This window comes from Bos taurus, chromosome 4, assembly GCF_002263795.3.
Source record: "Bos taurus isolate L1 Dominette 01449 registration number 42190680 breed Hereford chromosome 4, ARS-UCD2.0, whole genome shotgun sequence".
Lineage (NCBI taxonomy): Eukaryota > Metazoa > Chordata > Mammalia > Artiodactyla > Bovidae > Bos > Bos taurus.
The window spans coordinates 104,105,480-104,120,510 of record NC_037331.1 but is presented as its reverse complement, the minus strand read 5'-3'; the positions used below and the strand labels follow the sequence as shown (position 1 = coordinate 104,120,510).

The following is a 15,031-nucleotide window of genomic DNA, read 5'->3' as shown; positions in this document are numbered from 1 at the left end:
TAACAATACATGTATCCCCTCCCTCATCCCTCACACCTCTGCCCATCCTGCCCCTCTGGGTCTTGCTCTTCCTAAGTATATGATCCACTTTGAGTTAATCTTTGAACATGATGTTAGGTAATAGTCCAGCTTCATTCTTCTGCATGCAGATATTCAGTTGTACTAGTAACATTGTCAAAAATCAATTAACCATAAATGTAAGGCTTTTTTCCCCCTGGACTCTTAATTTGTTGTGTTATGTATATATCAGTACCACATGTCTTGATTATTGTAGCTATGTAGTAACTTTTGAAATCAGGAAATGTAAATCTTCCAACTCGGTTCTTTTTCATGATTGTTTTAGTTATTCCAAGTCCTTTGTACTTCTTTGTGATTTTAAGATCAGCTTGTCCATTTCTGCAGAAAAGCCAACTGGGATTTTGATAAGGATTGCATTGAATCTGTATATCAATTTGAGGAATATTTTCATCTAAATAATATTGTGTTCTTTTCTCTACATTCTTTCATTTTTTTAGTTCAAAAACTATACTTCAGTTTAAGAAAGAAGCCATTGAATGAACTAATGGATTAAAAAAATAAATACCGTGAGTTGTGCCCTCAAGTGCCTTACAGTTTGGTAGAGTCATGTTGAGAACCTAGTCAAGTAGTACATTGGGTTAGAGAAAAAGTTCAGGTTTTTCTGTAATGTCTTGTGGAAAAATTTGAATGAACTAATTGACCAACCCAATAGTAGTAACAGTAATAATGATAAGAACTATTACTACTTATTACTACTAATAAAAGTATTGGGTTTTTGCTATGTGGTAGTCTCTGTGATAACTTTCTTTACTATTATTTATCTCAATGCTCACAAAATTTTTTCATAAATGATTTTTTTAAACCATATAAAGAAAAGTGTGGTAATACTGTAAAGAAGGTGAAAAGAAAGTACTGATTTTGGAGTTTATCAAGCAGAGCTTTGAATTGGACTTTGAAAAATGGGTAGGATTTTGATGAGAAAGAATGATATTTTGGAAAAGCTGCCTCTTGAAGAAATACCTGGTTTCTGCAACTTCTTGAAGCACCAAAGGAATTTCATTGATGGTAGTATTGATGCTTGAAGTATATGTTTATGCAAGATGACCTACTCACATTTTCAGGGTAAGAAAACAAAGGAAGAGGGAAAGTTGGAAGATAAAAGAAAAAATGGAGATAGTGATGAACCAAGGCCTCCATAGTGGGGGACCTTAACCACCCAATGCTAGAATTAAATTAAGAACAAAAAAAAGGATGGGGAAAAATGGGGAGAAATGCTCAGTCAAAGAAAGAGGAGGAAGCTTTGATTTGATGGCTTTGATCTTCAGAGTAAATTTGAATGTAGTGGTATTTTTTGAGTGAATTAAAGGTTGGGGAATGAAGTTAGGAGCCAGAGAAGCATAGAAAAGGTTGGAGTAAATGTTGTGAGAAATGTAATATGAATTAAAAATAAGTACAAATTTTCATGCAATAATGTAGAGGACTAATTTCCATGAATTGATAATGGAACTCAATGGCCTTGTCTTATTATTTTCTTCAGTAATATGTGGTAACCTGAGAGAAAGAACTGAATCACTGAATGATGGAATTTACCCAGAGTTGGTATTTAACAAGCAAGTTGATAAAAGAATTAAGAATTAACCAGACAGTCTAAGATGTTACCAGTGGCATTGTTGAAATCGTGAGTCATAAAGCATGGGAAGAAAATAGCAAAGAAATCTGAAAAACTTTAAGAGATTGATATTGACCATTAACCAGAGTAGTGTGGTAGTGAGATTTAAGACATTTAAGATAAGTGTGTGTGCACAGGAGTGTGGGAGGTTCCCAACTGAGATCTTGTCATCATTTAGAACACTTTTGTAAAGAATTATTTGTATCTCTGAATCTTGTATGTAGAGTAGAAATAAATGCCTTTGTAGATAAGAGGTTTAGAGAACTTTAAGACAGGAATGTTATAAGAGTAATCACCATCCACACTGAATGCAGCAAGGATAATGGGGTGAAATGAGCCAAACCAATACAAAACAAGGCGGGGAAGGAAGTACCTTGGTAGATTGCATCTATGAGAATGGAGAGAGATGGAATAAGTAAATGTTTTGTGTTTAAGAAAGAGTTATTGATAAATGCAGTGAAATAATAGATTGTAATCCACAGTGGAGGGAATAATATATTTTCAAAAATTAAGGCTAATGTTTTGATATAGAATTAACATTCTGAAAATTTGTTGACATTTATTACTTTTCCTAAGCTTCACTCTGCGTAGTAAATGTACCTGCTCAGATGATAATAAGATTATATGGTCTATGCAAGGAGGAATTTTTGCCTCCTTAGGCTGTATGTATATAATCTTCAAAGGATAGGAATTGTGTTGGTCTTTATTTTGGTGGTTTGAGCCCCAAATAGTACCAGGTACATGCATGCTCAATATATATTTATTGAATGATTAAGTATCAATAAGTGGATCATATTGAAAAAAGATGTCCTTAAGTAATTAGCCCATGGAACTGAAAGCTAAGTAGAAACATAGATCAGTAGATTTTGGACTGATTTGGCTATAAGGCCGTGAAATGCTGTGAAACGTTTTGGGGTCAGCATTGCGCAACTATTAGATTGTAAAGGAGAGTGCTTTTTTATGTAGTTTAATTAAGCCCTTCAGTAGCTCATTTTAGTATTTTCCCTTCCCCCCTAAAAAAAATTATATGGTGACATTAGACATCAGGTGTGGTGGCCTATATTGAATTGAAACTTCTCCTTTATTCTCCTCTGAAAGTATTAGTCACTCAGTCATGTGTGACTCTCTGTGACCCCATGGACTGTAGCCCACCAGGTTATTCTATCCATGGAATTCTCCAGACAAGAATACTGGCATGGGTTGCCATTTCCTTCTTCATTATTATTCTCTACCTGTGATAATTCTTCCTTGCTTGTAGAGTGAAGTTCAGGCTTCAAAGCATAGTGTATACAGTCTCTCCAAGCTGTCCTTTACCCACTTTTCTAGTCTTATGATTTGTGTTCATATTCTTCACTTAAATTACATGAACATCTATTGATCCCTTTCATATGTCCCAGGTATTGTATGACAGTCAGCTGTACTAGTCTGTAGTTTTCCTCTGTCTTAAAATTTCTAACCTCCTTACTCTGTTAAAAATGTCTCCTGTACTAGTACTCTCTTCTCCCCACTTAACTCTATCTATATAAATGCTAACATTTTAAGCATCTCCCCTTCCTTACTCTTACCTTGTATCAAAAACATTCTTTCTCATATACAACACAAATAAAAATGCAGCAATTTGCTTCTCTGCAGCCCAGTAATAAACTCTCTAGGTAATGGGAAACGGCACTTTTAAAATTTTGTAGCCTTTTATAAATGTGTGTAGTGTCGTATCTATTTTGGGTGGTAGGGAGACATGGTGGTGGATTATGGTGTGGAGGGGAGAAGGTGATTACCACTGCAGTAAAGAACCATGGGCATATACATTCGAATCCATTCTATCTCTTAATTTTCAATTATCATTCTATTTTCAAGATTCTTCCTGCTTTTAGAAAATGATATCTTATGTGATCATTTGACCTTTCAGCTTTAGTAAAATGATACTTCTAGAAACATACCCTGATGGGTAATGGTCTCAAAATTTCTTGACTACAGGATGTAAACCACCTTTTCAAATAAAATTCTATTCTCTAAGAAGTGTTTCATGGGAAAGGGGAGGTCATAAGGTATCCATAGTGTGGAAAAGAAGATATTTTTAATTAATAACTGTTTCAAAAAAAAGGTCACAGTTATGCATCCTCTAATCCCTATTGAGGAGACTTTGGTGATTATGGTGAGATTTGGCACTGTGTACCTTTGCCTGCCTGCCAAATCGCTTTAGTCGTGTCCGACTCATTGCAAACCTGTGGACTGTAGCCCATCCGGCTCCTTTGTCCATGGGATTCTCCAGGCAAGGATATTGGAGTTGGTTGCCATGCCCTCCTCCAGGGGATCTTCCTGACCCAGGGATCGAACCCACATTTCATGTCTCCTGCATTGGCAGGTAGGTTCTTTACCACTAGCGCCACCTGGACTGTGTACCTTAGGCTTGTCTTTTTGACAGATCTCTCTTAACGCCTCATCTCCTTTTCAACCTCTCTCAGTTGGTTAGAGAGAGACCGAGAGAGATGTGAAACCTTATATACCTATAACTTATCTAGAAAAAAATGCTTCGATGTAGTAGTTTATCTTATGTTAGATGTGTAGTTTGGAAGGTAAATTGTGTTTTGGCCAGAAAATAGCTAACACTAGTTTTTTTTTAATTAATATTCGTGGCTGTTATGGACATCATACATGTATGTGTGTGTGCAGTTTCTAGATGAGTGTCTTATAACAAGATTTATCAATTTAAAGATAAAAGTACTAATTTACAATACTTCCAGTACTTTGTAATTTGTAACACAAAATCCTGTTAGCTAGATTATAAAGAGATTATAATCAAAAACTAAAATTTCATATTTCCTTTTGTTACTGTCAGGAAAAAGTCCATATTCAATGTAAGTCTACTTTATTTTATAGGCCTATGAAGAATACACCAGCAAGCTAGATGCCCTCCAACAAAGAGAACAACAGTTATTGGAATCCCTGGGGAATGGAACTGATTTTTCTGTTTCTAGCTCTGCATCAACGGACACCGTTACATCTTCTTCCTCTTCTAGCCTTTCAGTGCTGCCTTCATCTCTTTCAGTTTTTCAAAATCCCACAGATGTGTCACGGAGCAACCCCAAGTCACCACAAAAACCTATCGTTAGAGTCTTCCTGCCCAATAAACAGAGGACAGTGGTGAGTCAGCTTTTAATTCATCGTGGCTTTTTCTTTGTATTTTTCAGAAAGACTAGTTGTGGAAAATGAAATGTGATACCATTTAAACCAGAATGGAAAAGACATAGTTATTTGATGCCAAAGTCTGTGTTCCTTAAGTGGAACAAATCGCATTGTCTTTAGTGTCACTTGTATACCTGTCTACCAAGCTTGAACCACACTCACGTCTGAGTGTTAGTTTAGAATCAGTCAGAATTTTGAGACTTAAGCTTGTTTGTTGTCTAACATATGTCAGGTAAGCTTTGTTCTTTGCCATAGAGAAAGCCTTATTCAGATTTATTACCAAATGTTGGATTCTTATTGTGCTTGACATTTTTCCTCTTGTTTATATAAGCTTTGATTGTTGATCATTATATCATCATTGGAACACAGTACTCTATAAATAACCTTTAAAGCAGGGAAATCTGCAGGATAATTATAGATGGTCTGTAATCTCAAGTGCAACAAGTACTGCCATTGGACATAACTGAATGGAAAAACGCACCTCCCCGCATCACTCATTTTTTATAATGTATATGGTTATTTTGATATTAATAAAAAAACATTTCATTACTAAATACAGTTGAAGCCAAAGTAGTCTTTTAATTTTTCCCCTCAGATAGCGTTAATAATGCTTCACAGAAAATGTTTGCTGACTTACTATGCTCTAGTGGCCTCCAGTGGGGTCAGTTAGTTACCCGGTGAAACAAAGGCATGTGAATGTCATGATGTGGAGACACAAGACTAGGCCTTCGGCTTATGCCACAAAGGTGGTTGAAACTTATATCCTCACATAATCTGAACCTTTGAAAAGCTTTACCTTCAATAAAAGGGTGAATTAGAAGAAAATCTGTTCACCAGCATACATAAATAACAGTGAAACTTTTCTGTCTTTGCCAGGGCCCCAGATAAAGGTTAAAGTTTCCCTTGTGAATTCTTAACTGTAGATCTGTTCTTACCATAGTGTGGGGTTCATCATTATGTTACCTGCATTATTTAGGAATTCTCAACCCAAGAAATGAAATTTTTAAAAAGGTTCTGGAATAGTAATAGCACTCAGGCACTGGCCAGAAACAAATGTAAATCCCTCCCTTAGCCCATATAGATCTTATGTAATTCATACACATAATACCTCAATGACAAGGTCAAAATCCCAAGTTACAGTATGCAAGAAGAAATAGTCTGTCATCAGTGAGTTAGAAGACTTAATAGCAGCAAAATTAGATTCCTAAGAAGGAACCAAATAGAATTTCTAGGTGGCCTTAAAATTTAAAGTGGATGACACTTATCATCCCTGAAGTATTATTGCTAAAAATAATTGTGTTGAATGTTAAGCTTCTGGTCCTTCCACTTTATAGGAAGGACAAGAAGTAAAGGGAAAAGTTAAGCACCATGAGAAGCAGACACATTCGAAAGATGGACATTCCGTAAGACAGCCTGGACTCTCAATTCATGGAGAATAAAACACTGGAGATTATTCTACACTAAATAGACCAAACAAACCAAATAGACCAAACAATAGACAAAACAACCAAATGCATTGTGTAATCCTGGTTTGGGACTAGGGTGAGAAAGAGCTGTAGAAGTCCTTCTTGAAATGGGATACGTCAAATATTGGTTGAATGTAGTATGTTTTTATGGAATTATTAGTTTCCTTAAGTGTGATAATAGAGATAATATAATGTAGGAGAATATCTTTATTCTTAGGAAATATATGCTTAAATGTTTAGGGGTAAATTGTTATGATGCCTGCAACCTCTCTCACCTCTTTTTTAAAAATAAAACTTACATATAGTAAAGTGTACAAATCTCAAGTGTACAGCTCAGTGACCTTCTGCATGTGTACCTGCCATGCAGATAAAAATTATAGAACATTTCTAATGTTGAGAGTGTACTCTTGTGCTCCCTCAATTGAGTACCCACCTTTAAGAATAGCCACTATACTGAAGTCTGTCTCGATCAATAAATTTAGAACTTACTTTCAAATGGTATGATGGAAAACAAAATGTTAAAGAGAGAAAACAAATATGGAGAAGTAATTATCAAGCAGGTTACAGCATATTACAGACCAAGTGTTAAAATGCTGTATAGAAATCAAAATATTTATTTTTAAAAACTCAATGGATTAATTTAAAAGTAGATTGAATTTAGCTGAAGGAGGAAAATTGGTGACCTCTGGAAAACAGAGAAAGAGAGTTATAGAAAATATGAGAGGTTAATAGGTATGAAGGATGGATTGAATAGTTTCATCATATGCCTCAAAGCAGAAAATGAGAACAGAATAAAGGAATGGGGCTTCCTGATGGCTTGGTGGTAAAGAATCCACCTGCCAATGTGGGAGACACGAGTTTGATCCTTGTTTCAGGAAGATTGCAAATGCTGTGGAACAACTAACCCTGTGCACCACAACTATTGAACCTGTGCTCCAGAGCCCAGGAACCCCAACTGCTGAAGCCCTAGAGCCCTAGAGCCCATGCTTCACAGCAAGAGAAGCCACCGCAATGAGAAGCCTGCCCACTTCAAGTAAAGAGTAGTCCCAGCTCACCACTAGAGAAAAGCCTGTGTAGCAACAGCCATAAATAAATAAATAGATATTTTTTTAAAACAGAAAAAGAATAGAGCAAAATTCAAAAAAATGATGGCTAACCTTCATTAAAGACACAAATTAAGGATTTGAGACGCATAAGCTTTAAGTTGTTTAAGTAAATTTGAATTCATTCTTATTAGATGTAACAAAATGAAAGAATATTGTTTTAAAAGCACTTAGGAAAAATTACCTATAAAGAAATTCCAGTTAGATTATCAAAAAATTTCTTTGTAGCAGCTGTAGAAGCCAGAAGACAGTAGAATAATATACTCAAGAGTGCTGAGTGATGCTGTAAGTTGCTTAGCTAAAGTGTGAGTTTAACTTATTGGGTACACTGTGAGTCAGGGCACAGTAAAGCCTTTCCAGATGAGTTTACTTTTCTCAAGCTCTACCCAAAGGGACTACCTGGAAATGACTTAGGGAGAAAACTGAACTGAGGAAGCAATGAAACTGAGAGGAAGCAATGAAAAGTAGAAATTAAATGTAAAAATGTAAACATTTTAAAGTAAGAATTAAATGTAAAAAATTGAACACAGAGGAAGGAATGAAAAGTAAGAATTAAATGTAAAGCTAGTTTGTACAAGAAAACACAGAGGAAAATATTTTGTGACTTGGAATTTGGTAACAGTTTCTAAAATATAACACCAAAACACAATCCCTAATGAACATATTGATAAGTTGTACTTTATCAAAATTAAAAACTTCTCCTCTCCTAAAGACTATATTAAGAGAATAAAGAGACAAACCACAGACTAGTAGATAATCTTTGCAAAATATATATATCTGATCAAAGACATGTATTCAGAATATATAAAGAACTCTTAGAACTCAACAGTAAGGAAACAATTAAGTGGACAAAAGATTTGAATAGATACTTCAAAGAAGATATGTGGATGGCAAATAAACACATAAGAAGATGCTCAACATCATGGGCCGTTAGGAAAAAAGCTGATTAAAGGCACAAGATACCACCACACACCTACTAGAATGATTAAAATGAAAGAGTGGCCTTACCAACTATTGGTGAGGATGTGGAATGGAATAACTGAATTTTCGTACACTGGTGATAGGAATGTATAATGGTATAACCACTTTTGAAAGCAATTTGAAGATTAACTTAATGTTTTAAAGTCTTTTAGCTTTAAAGTCTCAAAAGCTTTTTTTTTTTTTTTTTTTTTCCGGCAAAAATAGAAAAATCCACCCTGAAATTCATATGGAATCTCAAGGAATCCTGAATACTCAGACAACTTTAAAAAAGATCAAAATTGGAGATCTCACACTTCCTGATACTAAAACTTATTATAAATTAATAAGTAAATCATTTTGGTACTGATATAGACAGATAGACCAGTGAAATAAATGGAGTACTTTTAAAATTATTTCTTTTTGATTATAGCCTTCCTATTGAGTATGAAGTGGGACTTTGTTGTGATTTTGATATACTTTTCTCTGTTGGCTAATGATATCAAGTGGCTTTTCTATATCTTTCCTGGAGAAAGTATTTTTATAAATAGTTTTGCATGGCATGTGCAAAACTGGGCATTACCGAAATGGTTAAATAAGTTTGGTATATCTGTCAAATGAAATACTTCTTAGTAGAAATAATGTATTACTAGTATACACAACAGCACAGATGACTCTGAAAGTAATTATGTCAAGTGAAAATAGCCAGACAAAAATGACTATATACTTTATAATTCCATTATAAAAGTCTAGAGGAAATTCCCTGGTGGTTCAGTGGTTATGACTTGGGACTTTCACTGTCAGGGCCCCGGGGTTCAGTCCCTGGTCAGGGAACTAAGATCCTACAAGGCGTGTGGTGTGGCCAGAAATAGATACGTAGGTAGATAAAGCAATTACAGAAGATGTGAAGAACATAGTTGTCAATTTTATGTAATAGACATGTAAACCTTGTACTAATAAATGAAAGAACACACATTCTTTTCAAGAATGTATGGGACACTGAAAAATTTTTCTACTGCATTTTAGGCAAAAAAGGGAATCTTCACAAACACAAGGTGTGTTTTTTGAGCATAATGTAATTAAAGTAGAAATTAGTAACAATAATGGGAAACCACATTTTTAGAGATTTGAAGACACTTCTGAATGTCATGTCAGAGAGAAAATATGAAAAAAAATCCTAGTCCTATGTAAATTTTATTCTTCTGTAAAAAAGTTAAAGAGAACATTTCCTAACTCATTTATAGAATTTGTGTATCTTGGTTCTAAAACCAAAGATCACTTGATAAAGAAAAACTAAAGGTTAATCTAAGAACATATTTGCAAAAATCTTTAATAAAATACTGGTCAGCTGAATCTAACAATGTATATATTTTAAAAAAATAATTCTTCTAGGAGTATAACAATGATTTTTAAAAATTAGTGCAGCTCTGGGATTTCCCTGATGGTCTAGTGGTTAGGACTCCATGCTTCCACTGCACAGGGCATGAGTTCAGTCCCTGGGTGGGGAACTAACATCCCACATGTGTGTGGGATGCCCCACTCCAAAACAGTCAGTGCAGTTCTTATTAGCAGATTAAATGAATAAAAGTGTATGGATATCTCTAGATACAGTAAACAAGACATTTGATGTATTGAAAACCTTTTTGTAACAAGAAAGAAACAAAAAAACTCTGTAAACTTGGAATAAAAGACAACTTTCTTAATAAAGGGTATCTATCAAGTATGTCTAAAGAAGGATTCTGTGTTCTCATTAAAATTGGAAACAAGCAAGACAGATCTACTACTTATGGAGTTGAATATTCTATCCAGTCTCAATCAAGACAAAGAAATAAAAAACATAAATATTAAAAAGAAAGAAAACTTATTTTTAGCAGTTAATTTGTCTACATAGAAAATCTATTATAATAAGAACTCTGCACTTAATAATTAGAACATACAATTTTATTTAAAAAATGATATCATTGACAAAATAATTTTTAAATGTTTAAGACTTTTATAAAGAAATTTGTACAACTTTATTGAAAGACATTTGAAGAGAGTAAAGAAATCAAAAGTTACTTTGTTCTTGATAATCTTCCTAAATATACTTCTCACCCAAATTAATCAAAATTACGTGCAGTTTCTGCAGAATTCTAGGGGGATCTTATCCCACCCTTACTACTTTATCTGAAAAGTTGATTCTAAAATTTATATGGAAAAGCAAAAAGCTACCCTAGAGGCCTCTTCTAGGGACTGACCTCTTTTAGTGTGAAGAAGTGTTTATTTGAAGTTTGGTTCTTTATTCTTACTTGTCTTTTATTGTATTAAAATTCACATGAAATGCATGTAAAACTTCTTTTCTAAATGTTACAGTGATTGTTTCATGATGGTATTAGAGGTATTTATTCTTCCTTTTCAGAATTTCTAACAAATATGTTTACTTTAAATTTTCAAAACTGTAATTTCTTTAAAAGTAATTTAGAGATTTTATAATATACTCTGTATCAAAATCAATGTGTACTCCTTATTTCTAAAAATGAAAAAAGTATAAACAAGGTAAGTGTCCCTTGGTACAGAACTACTTAAGACTATCCAGGTCATGCATTAGATACAGTGACTAAAAAGAATAAATGTGTGTGTCCTTTGAGATGGCTTTGAATCATATATAAAAGCCTGGTAATTGCGATTATCTGGAGGATGGGGACATTGCCGGGGGCAGGAGAAAGGGACTAATCTTTTTGCCTTATACTTATCCCCTTCTTTCACATAATGTCAAGCTACTTGTTTTATTATGGTTAAAATTATTGTTTAGAATGATCATATCTGATTTATTAACTATTTATTTCATTATGGATAATTAAATGCTGCAAAATACATTTAAATACACATATCCTGAAATGTTGTGGGAATATTTTAATGTTAGGGACTTAAGTATTGGGTCATAGGGTATGCACACTTAAAACTTCATAAAATGTACATTTTATGCAGAAAAATTGTACTGGTTTATATTCTGTCTAGTGTATAAGACTTCCTTTTCCCACAAGATCCTGGTCAACATTGAGTGTTAATGAAATTTAGATGTTAACTGCCTTCCAATGCAGGAAGCGCGGGTTCGATCCCTGGGTTGGGAAGATCTCCTGGAGAAGGAAGTGGCAAACCACTCCAGTATTCTTGTCTAGGAAATCCCATGGATAGAGAAGCCCGGTGGGCTACGAAAGAGTTGGATATGACTTAGCAGCTAAACAACCTATCTAATAGAATTTCAAGTATATTAGACATGACATACCCTCATTCGTGTATATTTTTAATGTGTTGTGTTAACAACAATAAGTTAATCAAAAAAAAAAAAAAAATCTCACCCAATTTTCCTGAAATGTGGCTTGTTCTAAGCTGACTTTCTTGAACTTGTAGTTTAAAAGACAGAATTGGCTTGTTTTATTTTTTATAGGTTTACTAAAATATCATTTATAGACATACTTTACTTATTTAAACTATACAATTTTGGTCTATTCACAGAGTTATGCAACTGTCAGCACTGTTAATTTTAGAACGTTTTCATCACTCCGAAAAAGAAACTGTGTACCCCTTAAGCAGTCACTCCATCTTCCCAGTTCTAGCCAACCACTTACTTCCTTTCTACCTCTCCAGATTTGCCTGTTCTGTACATTTCATTCCATATAAATGGTGTCATAGAATATGTGGTCTTCTGTGACTGACTTCTTTTGCTTAGCATAATGTTTCCATGCCTCATCCATATTGTAGCATGTCAGTATTCATGCGTTTTTATGGTTGAATAATATTCTGTGTGTGTATCAAAACACACTTTAGCCATTATGAATTTTGTTTTCACTTTTGGCTGTTAGTAATAATGCTGTGAATATTCATGTCCAAGTTTCTGTGTGGACATATGTCTTTGTTTTTCTTGGATATATTTTCCTTTGCAAATATTCAGGTGATTACATTGACTTTAGATCTTTGTTAAGGCAGGATGCTAGTTTTTAACTAAGATCATGGCCTTAGATCAAGCAAGGACACTTAATTTTGGAATTTGGAAAAGAGGCATTAACTTGGTTCTTCTGAAAATATCTTTTTAGTCTTTCCATCTATAAAAATGGAAACAGTGCTCCCCTACACCTTTACCTTTGTTGTTTAGTCACTAAATTGTGTCAGACTCTTGCAACACCATGGACTATAGCCCGCCAGGCTCCACCGTCCATGGATTTTCTAGGCAAAAATACTGGAGTGGGATGCCATTTCCTCCAGAAGATCTTCCCAACCCTGGGATCAAACCCACATCTCCTGCATGGACAGGAAAATTATTTACCACAGAGCCACCTGGGGAGCCCACCCGTTTTCCTTTGTGAATAGATAATTCTTTCATGTGGTATTTGTATCAAGAAATCTTGTTTCTGCCCCTCTCCCTATACACTCAGGTTCCCCTGAGCCTTTTAGCTAACTTTTTATTTGGGGCAGGGGGGCAGGGGTGTGTGCTGCTCCTCTCCATACAAGGCATCGTATTGTATATGTTATTCTGTATTTTGCTTTTAATGTTTTGCTTTGTTTTTAATGTTTAATGTTTTGCTTTTAATGTTTATGTGAGCCAGCCATATAGCTATAGATTCCATTGTAGAGATGTACTATAGTTGCCAGTTATATTATGATATACTAAAGACTGCAAGGAGATCCAACCAGTCCATTCTAAAGGAGATCAGTCCTGGGTGTTCTTTGGAAGGAATAATGCTAAAGGTGAAACCAGGACTTTGACCACCTCATGCGAAGAGTTGACTCATTGGGAAAGACTCTGATGCTGGGAGGGATTGGGGCCAGGAGGAGAAGGGGATGACAGAGGATGAGATGGATGGATGGCATCACTGACTCGATGGACATGAGTTTAAGTGAACTCCGGGAGTTGGTGATGGACAGGGAGGCCTGGCGTGCTGCAACTCATGGGGTTGCAAAGAGTCGGACACGACTGAGCGACTGAACTGAACTGAAAAGCAGGCTTCCTGGATCAAAGAGAAATATACATTTGTAATTTTGATAAGATACTTTAAAATTTTGCTTCATAGATTTTGCTTAATTTTGCACTGCTACCAGCACTACAAAATTCAGAAAACTAAGATCATGGCATCTGGTCCCATCACTTCATGGCAAATAGATGGGGAAACTGTGGAAACAGTGGCAGACTATTTTGGGGGGCTCCAAAATCACTGCAGATGGTGACTGCAGCCATGAAATAAAAAGATGCTTACTCCTTGGAAGAAAAGTTATGACCAACCTAGACAGCATATTAAAAAGCAGACATTACTTTGCCAGCAAAGGTCTGTCTAGTCAAAGCTATGGGTTTTCCAGTAGTCATGTATGGATGTGAGAGTTGGACTGTAAAGACAGCTGAGCACCAAAGAATTGTTGCTTTTGAACTGTGGTGTTGGAGAAGACTCTTGAGAGTCCCTTGGACTGCAAGGAGATCCAACCAGTCCATCCTAAACAAAATCAGTCCTGAATATTCACTGGAAGGACTGATGCTGAAACTCCAATACTTTGGCTACCTGATGCGAAGAACTGACTCATTTGAAAAAACCATGATGCTGGGGACGATTGAAGGCAGGATGAGAAGTTGGATGGCATCACCGACTCGACCAACATGAGTTTGAGTAAACTCTGGGAGTTGGTGATGGACAGGGAGGCCTGACGTGCTGCAGTCCATGGGGTTGCAAAGAGTCGGACATGACTGAGCAACTAAACTGAACTAACCAGCACTGTATGAGATGCCTGTTTACCATAGCCTCACCAACAGAATATGTTGTTAGACTTTTGTATTTTTGCCCATTTGATAAGTGAAAAAATATTTTGGCAAGTTTAAGTTCGCTTTTCTCTGAGGTTGAACACTTTTTCTTAATTTTAAATCCCATTTATAATTTGTTTTCCTGAACTCTCTTTCTTTTGCCCATTTTTCTGTTGGGTTGGTCTTAATCTCAATTTTTCAGGAGCTCCTTATGTATCAGGAAATTTATTTTCCTGTCACATAAGTAGCAAATATTTTTCCCAATTTGTATTTGTCTTTTGACTTTGCTTATATAGTCATTCTCCCAGTATTTGTAGGGGATTTGTTCCAGGACCCCATAACACATCCCCTACAAATATTGGGGGATGACTATATAAGGATAAAATCCTTAGATGCCCAAGTCCCTTACATAAAGTGGCATAGTATTAATATTTGCATATAACCTATGCACATCCTCCTGTATACTTTAAATCATCTCCAGATTACTTATAGTAGGCAAATTTAAGGTTTACTTTCTTGGAACTTTCTGGATTTTTTTCTAAATATTTTTGATCCTCGGGTGGTTGAATCCATGAATCAGACATGGAGGGCTGACTGTAGTGTGTTGTGTGAGTGTTTTCTTTTATGGCTTCCAGATTTTGCATCATAATTTTATAGGCCTTCTTCTCTTGAGATTGTAAGGGAGCCATGTTTCTTCTAGTTCTTTTATGGTTTGTCCCCTCCTTCCTTCAACATTTAAATCTGATCCACTTGGAGTTTACCCTATGATACTGTATGAAGTATGGATGAACTTTCTTTTCCTAGATTGGTTTCAGTTGTCTCAGCATCAATTAGTTAAAAGTTCATCTTTACCCTGTTACAGATGCTGCCT

The 15,031-nt window shown here is 35.3% G+C and overlaps 1 protein-coding gene across 17 annotated transcripts in view; it reads left to right on the top strand.

Moving 5' to 3' along the window:
* BRAF (B-Raf proto-oncogene, serine/threonine kinase) overlaps window positions 1–15,031 on the top strand; it is a 178,290-nt gene that overhangs the window by 73,952 nt on the left and 89,307 nt on the right. For all 17 annotated transcript variants that reach the window (XM_059885960.1, XM_059885958.1, XM_059885957.1 and 14 more), the window contains one exon: window positions 4,565–4,828. In XM_059885960.1, coding sequence (XP_059741943.1) covers window positions 4,565–4,828 — 264 coding nt within the window. The remainder of the gene's footprint in view (window positions 1–4,564; window positions 4,829–15,031) is intronic.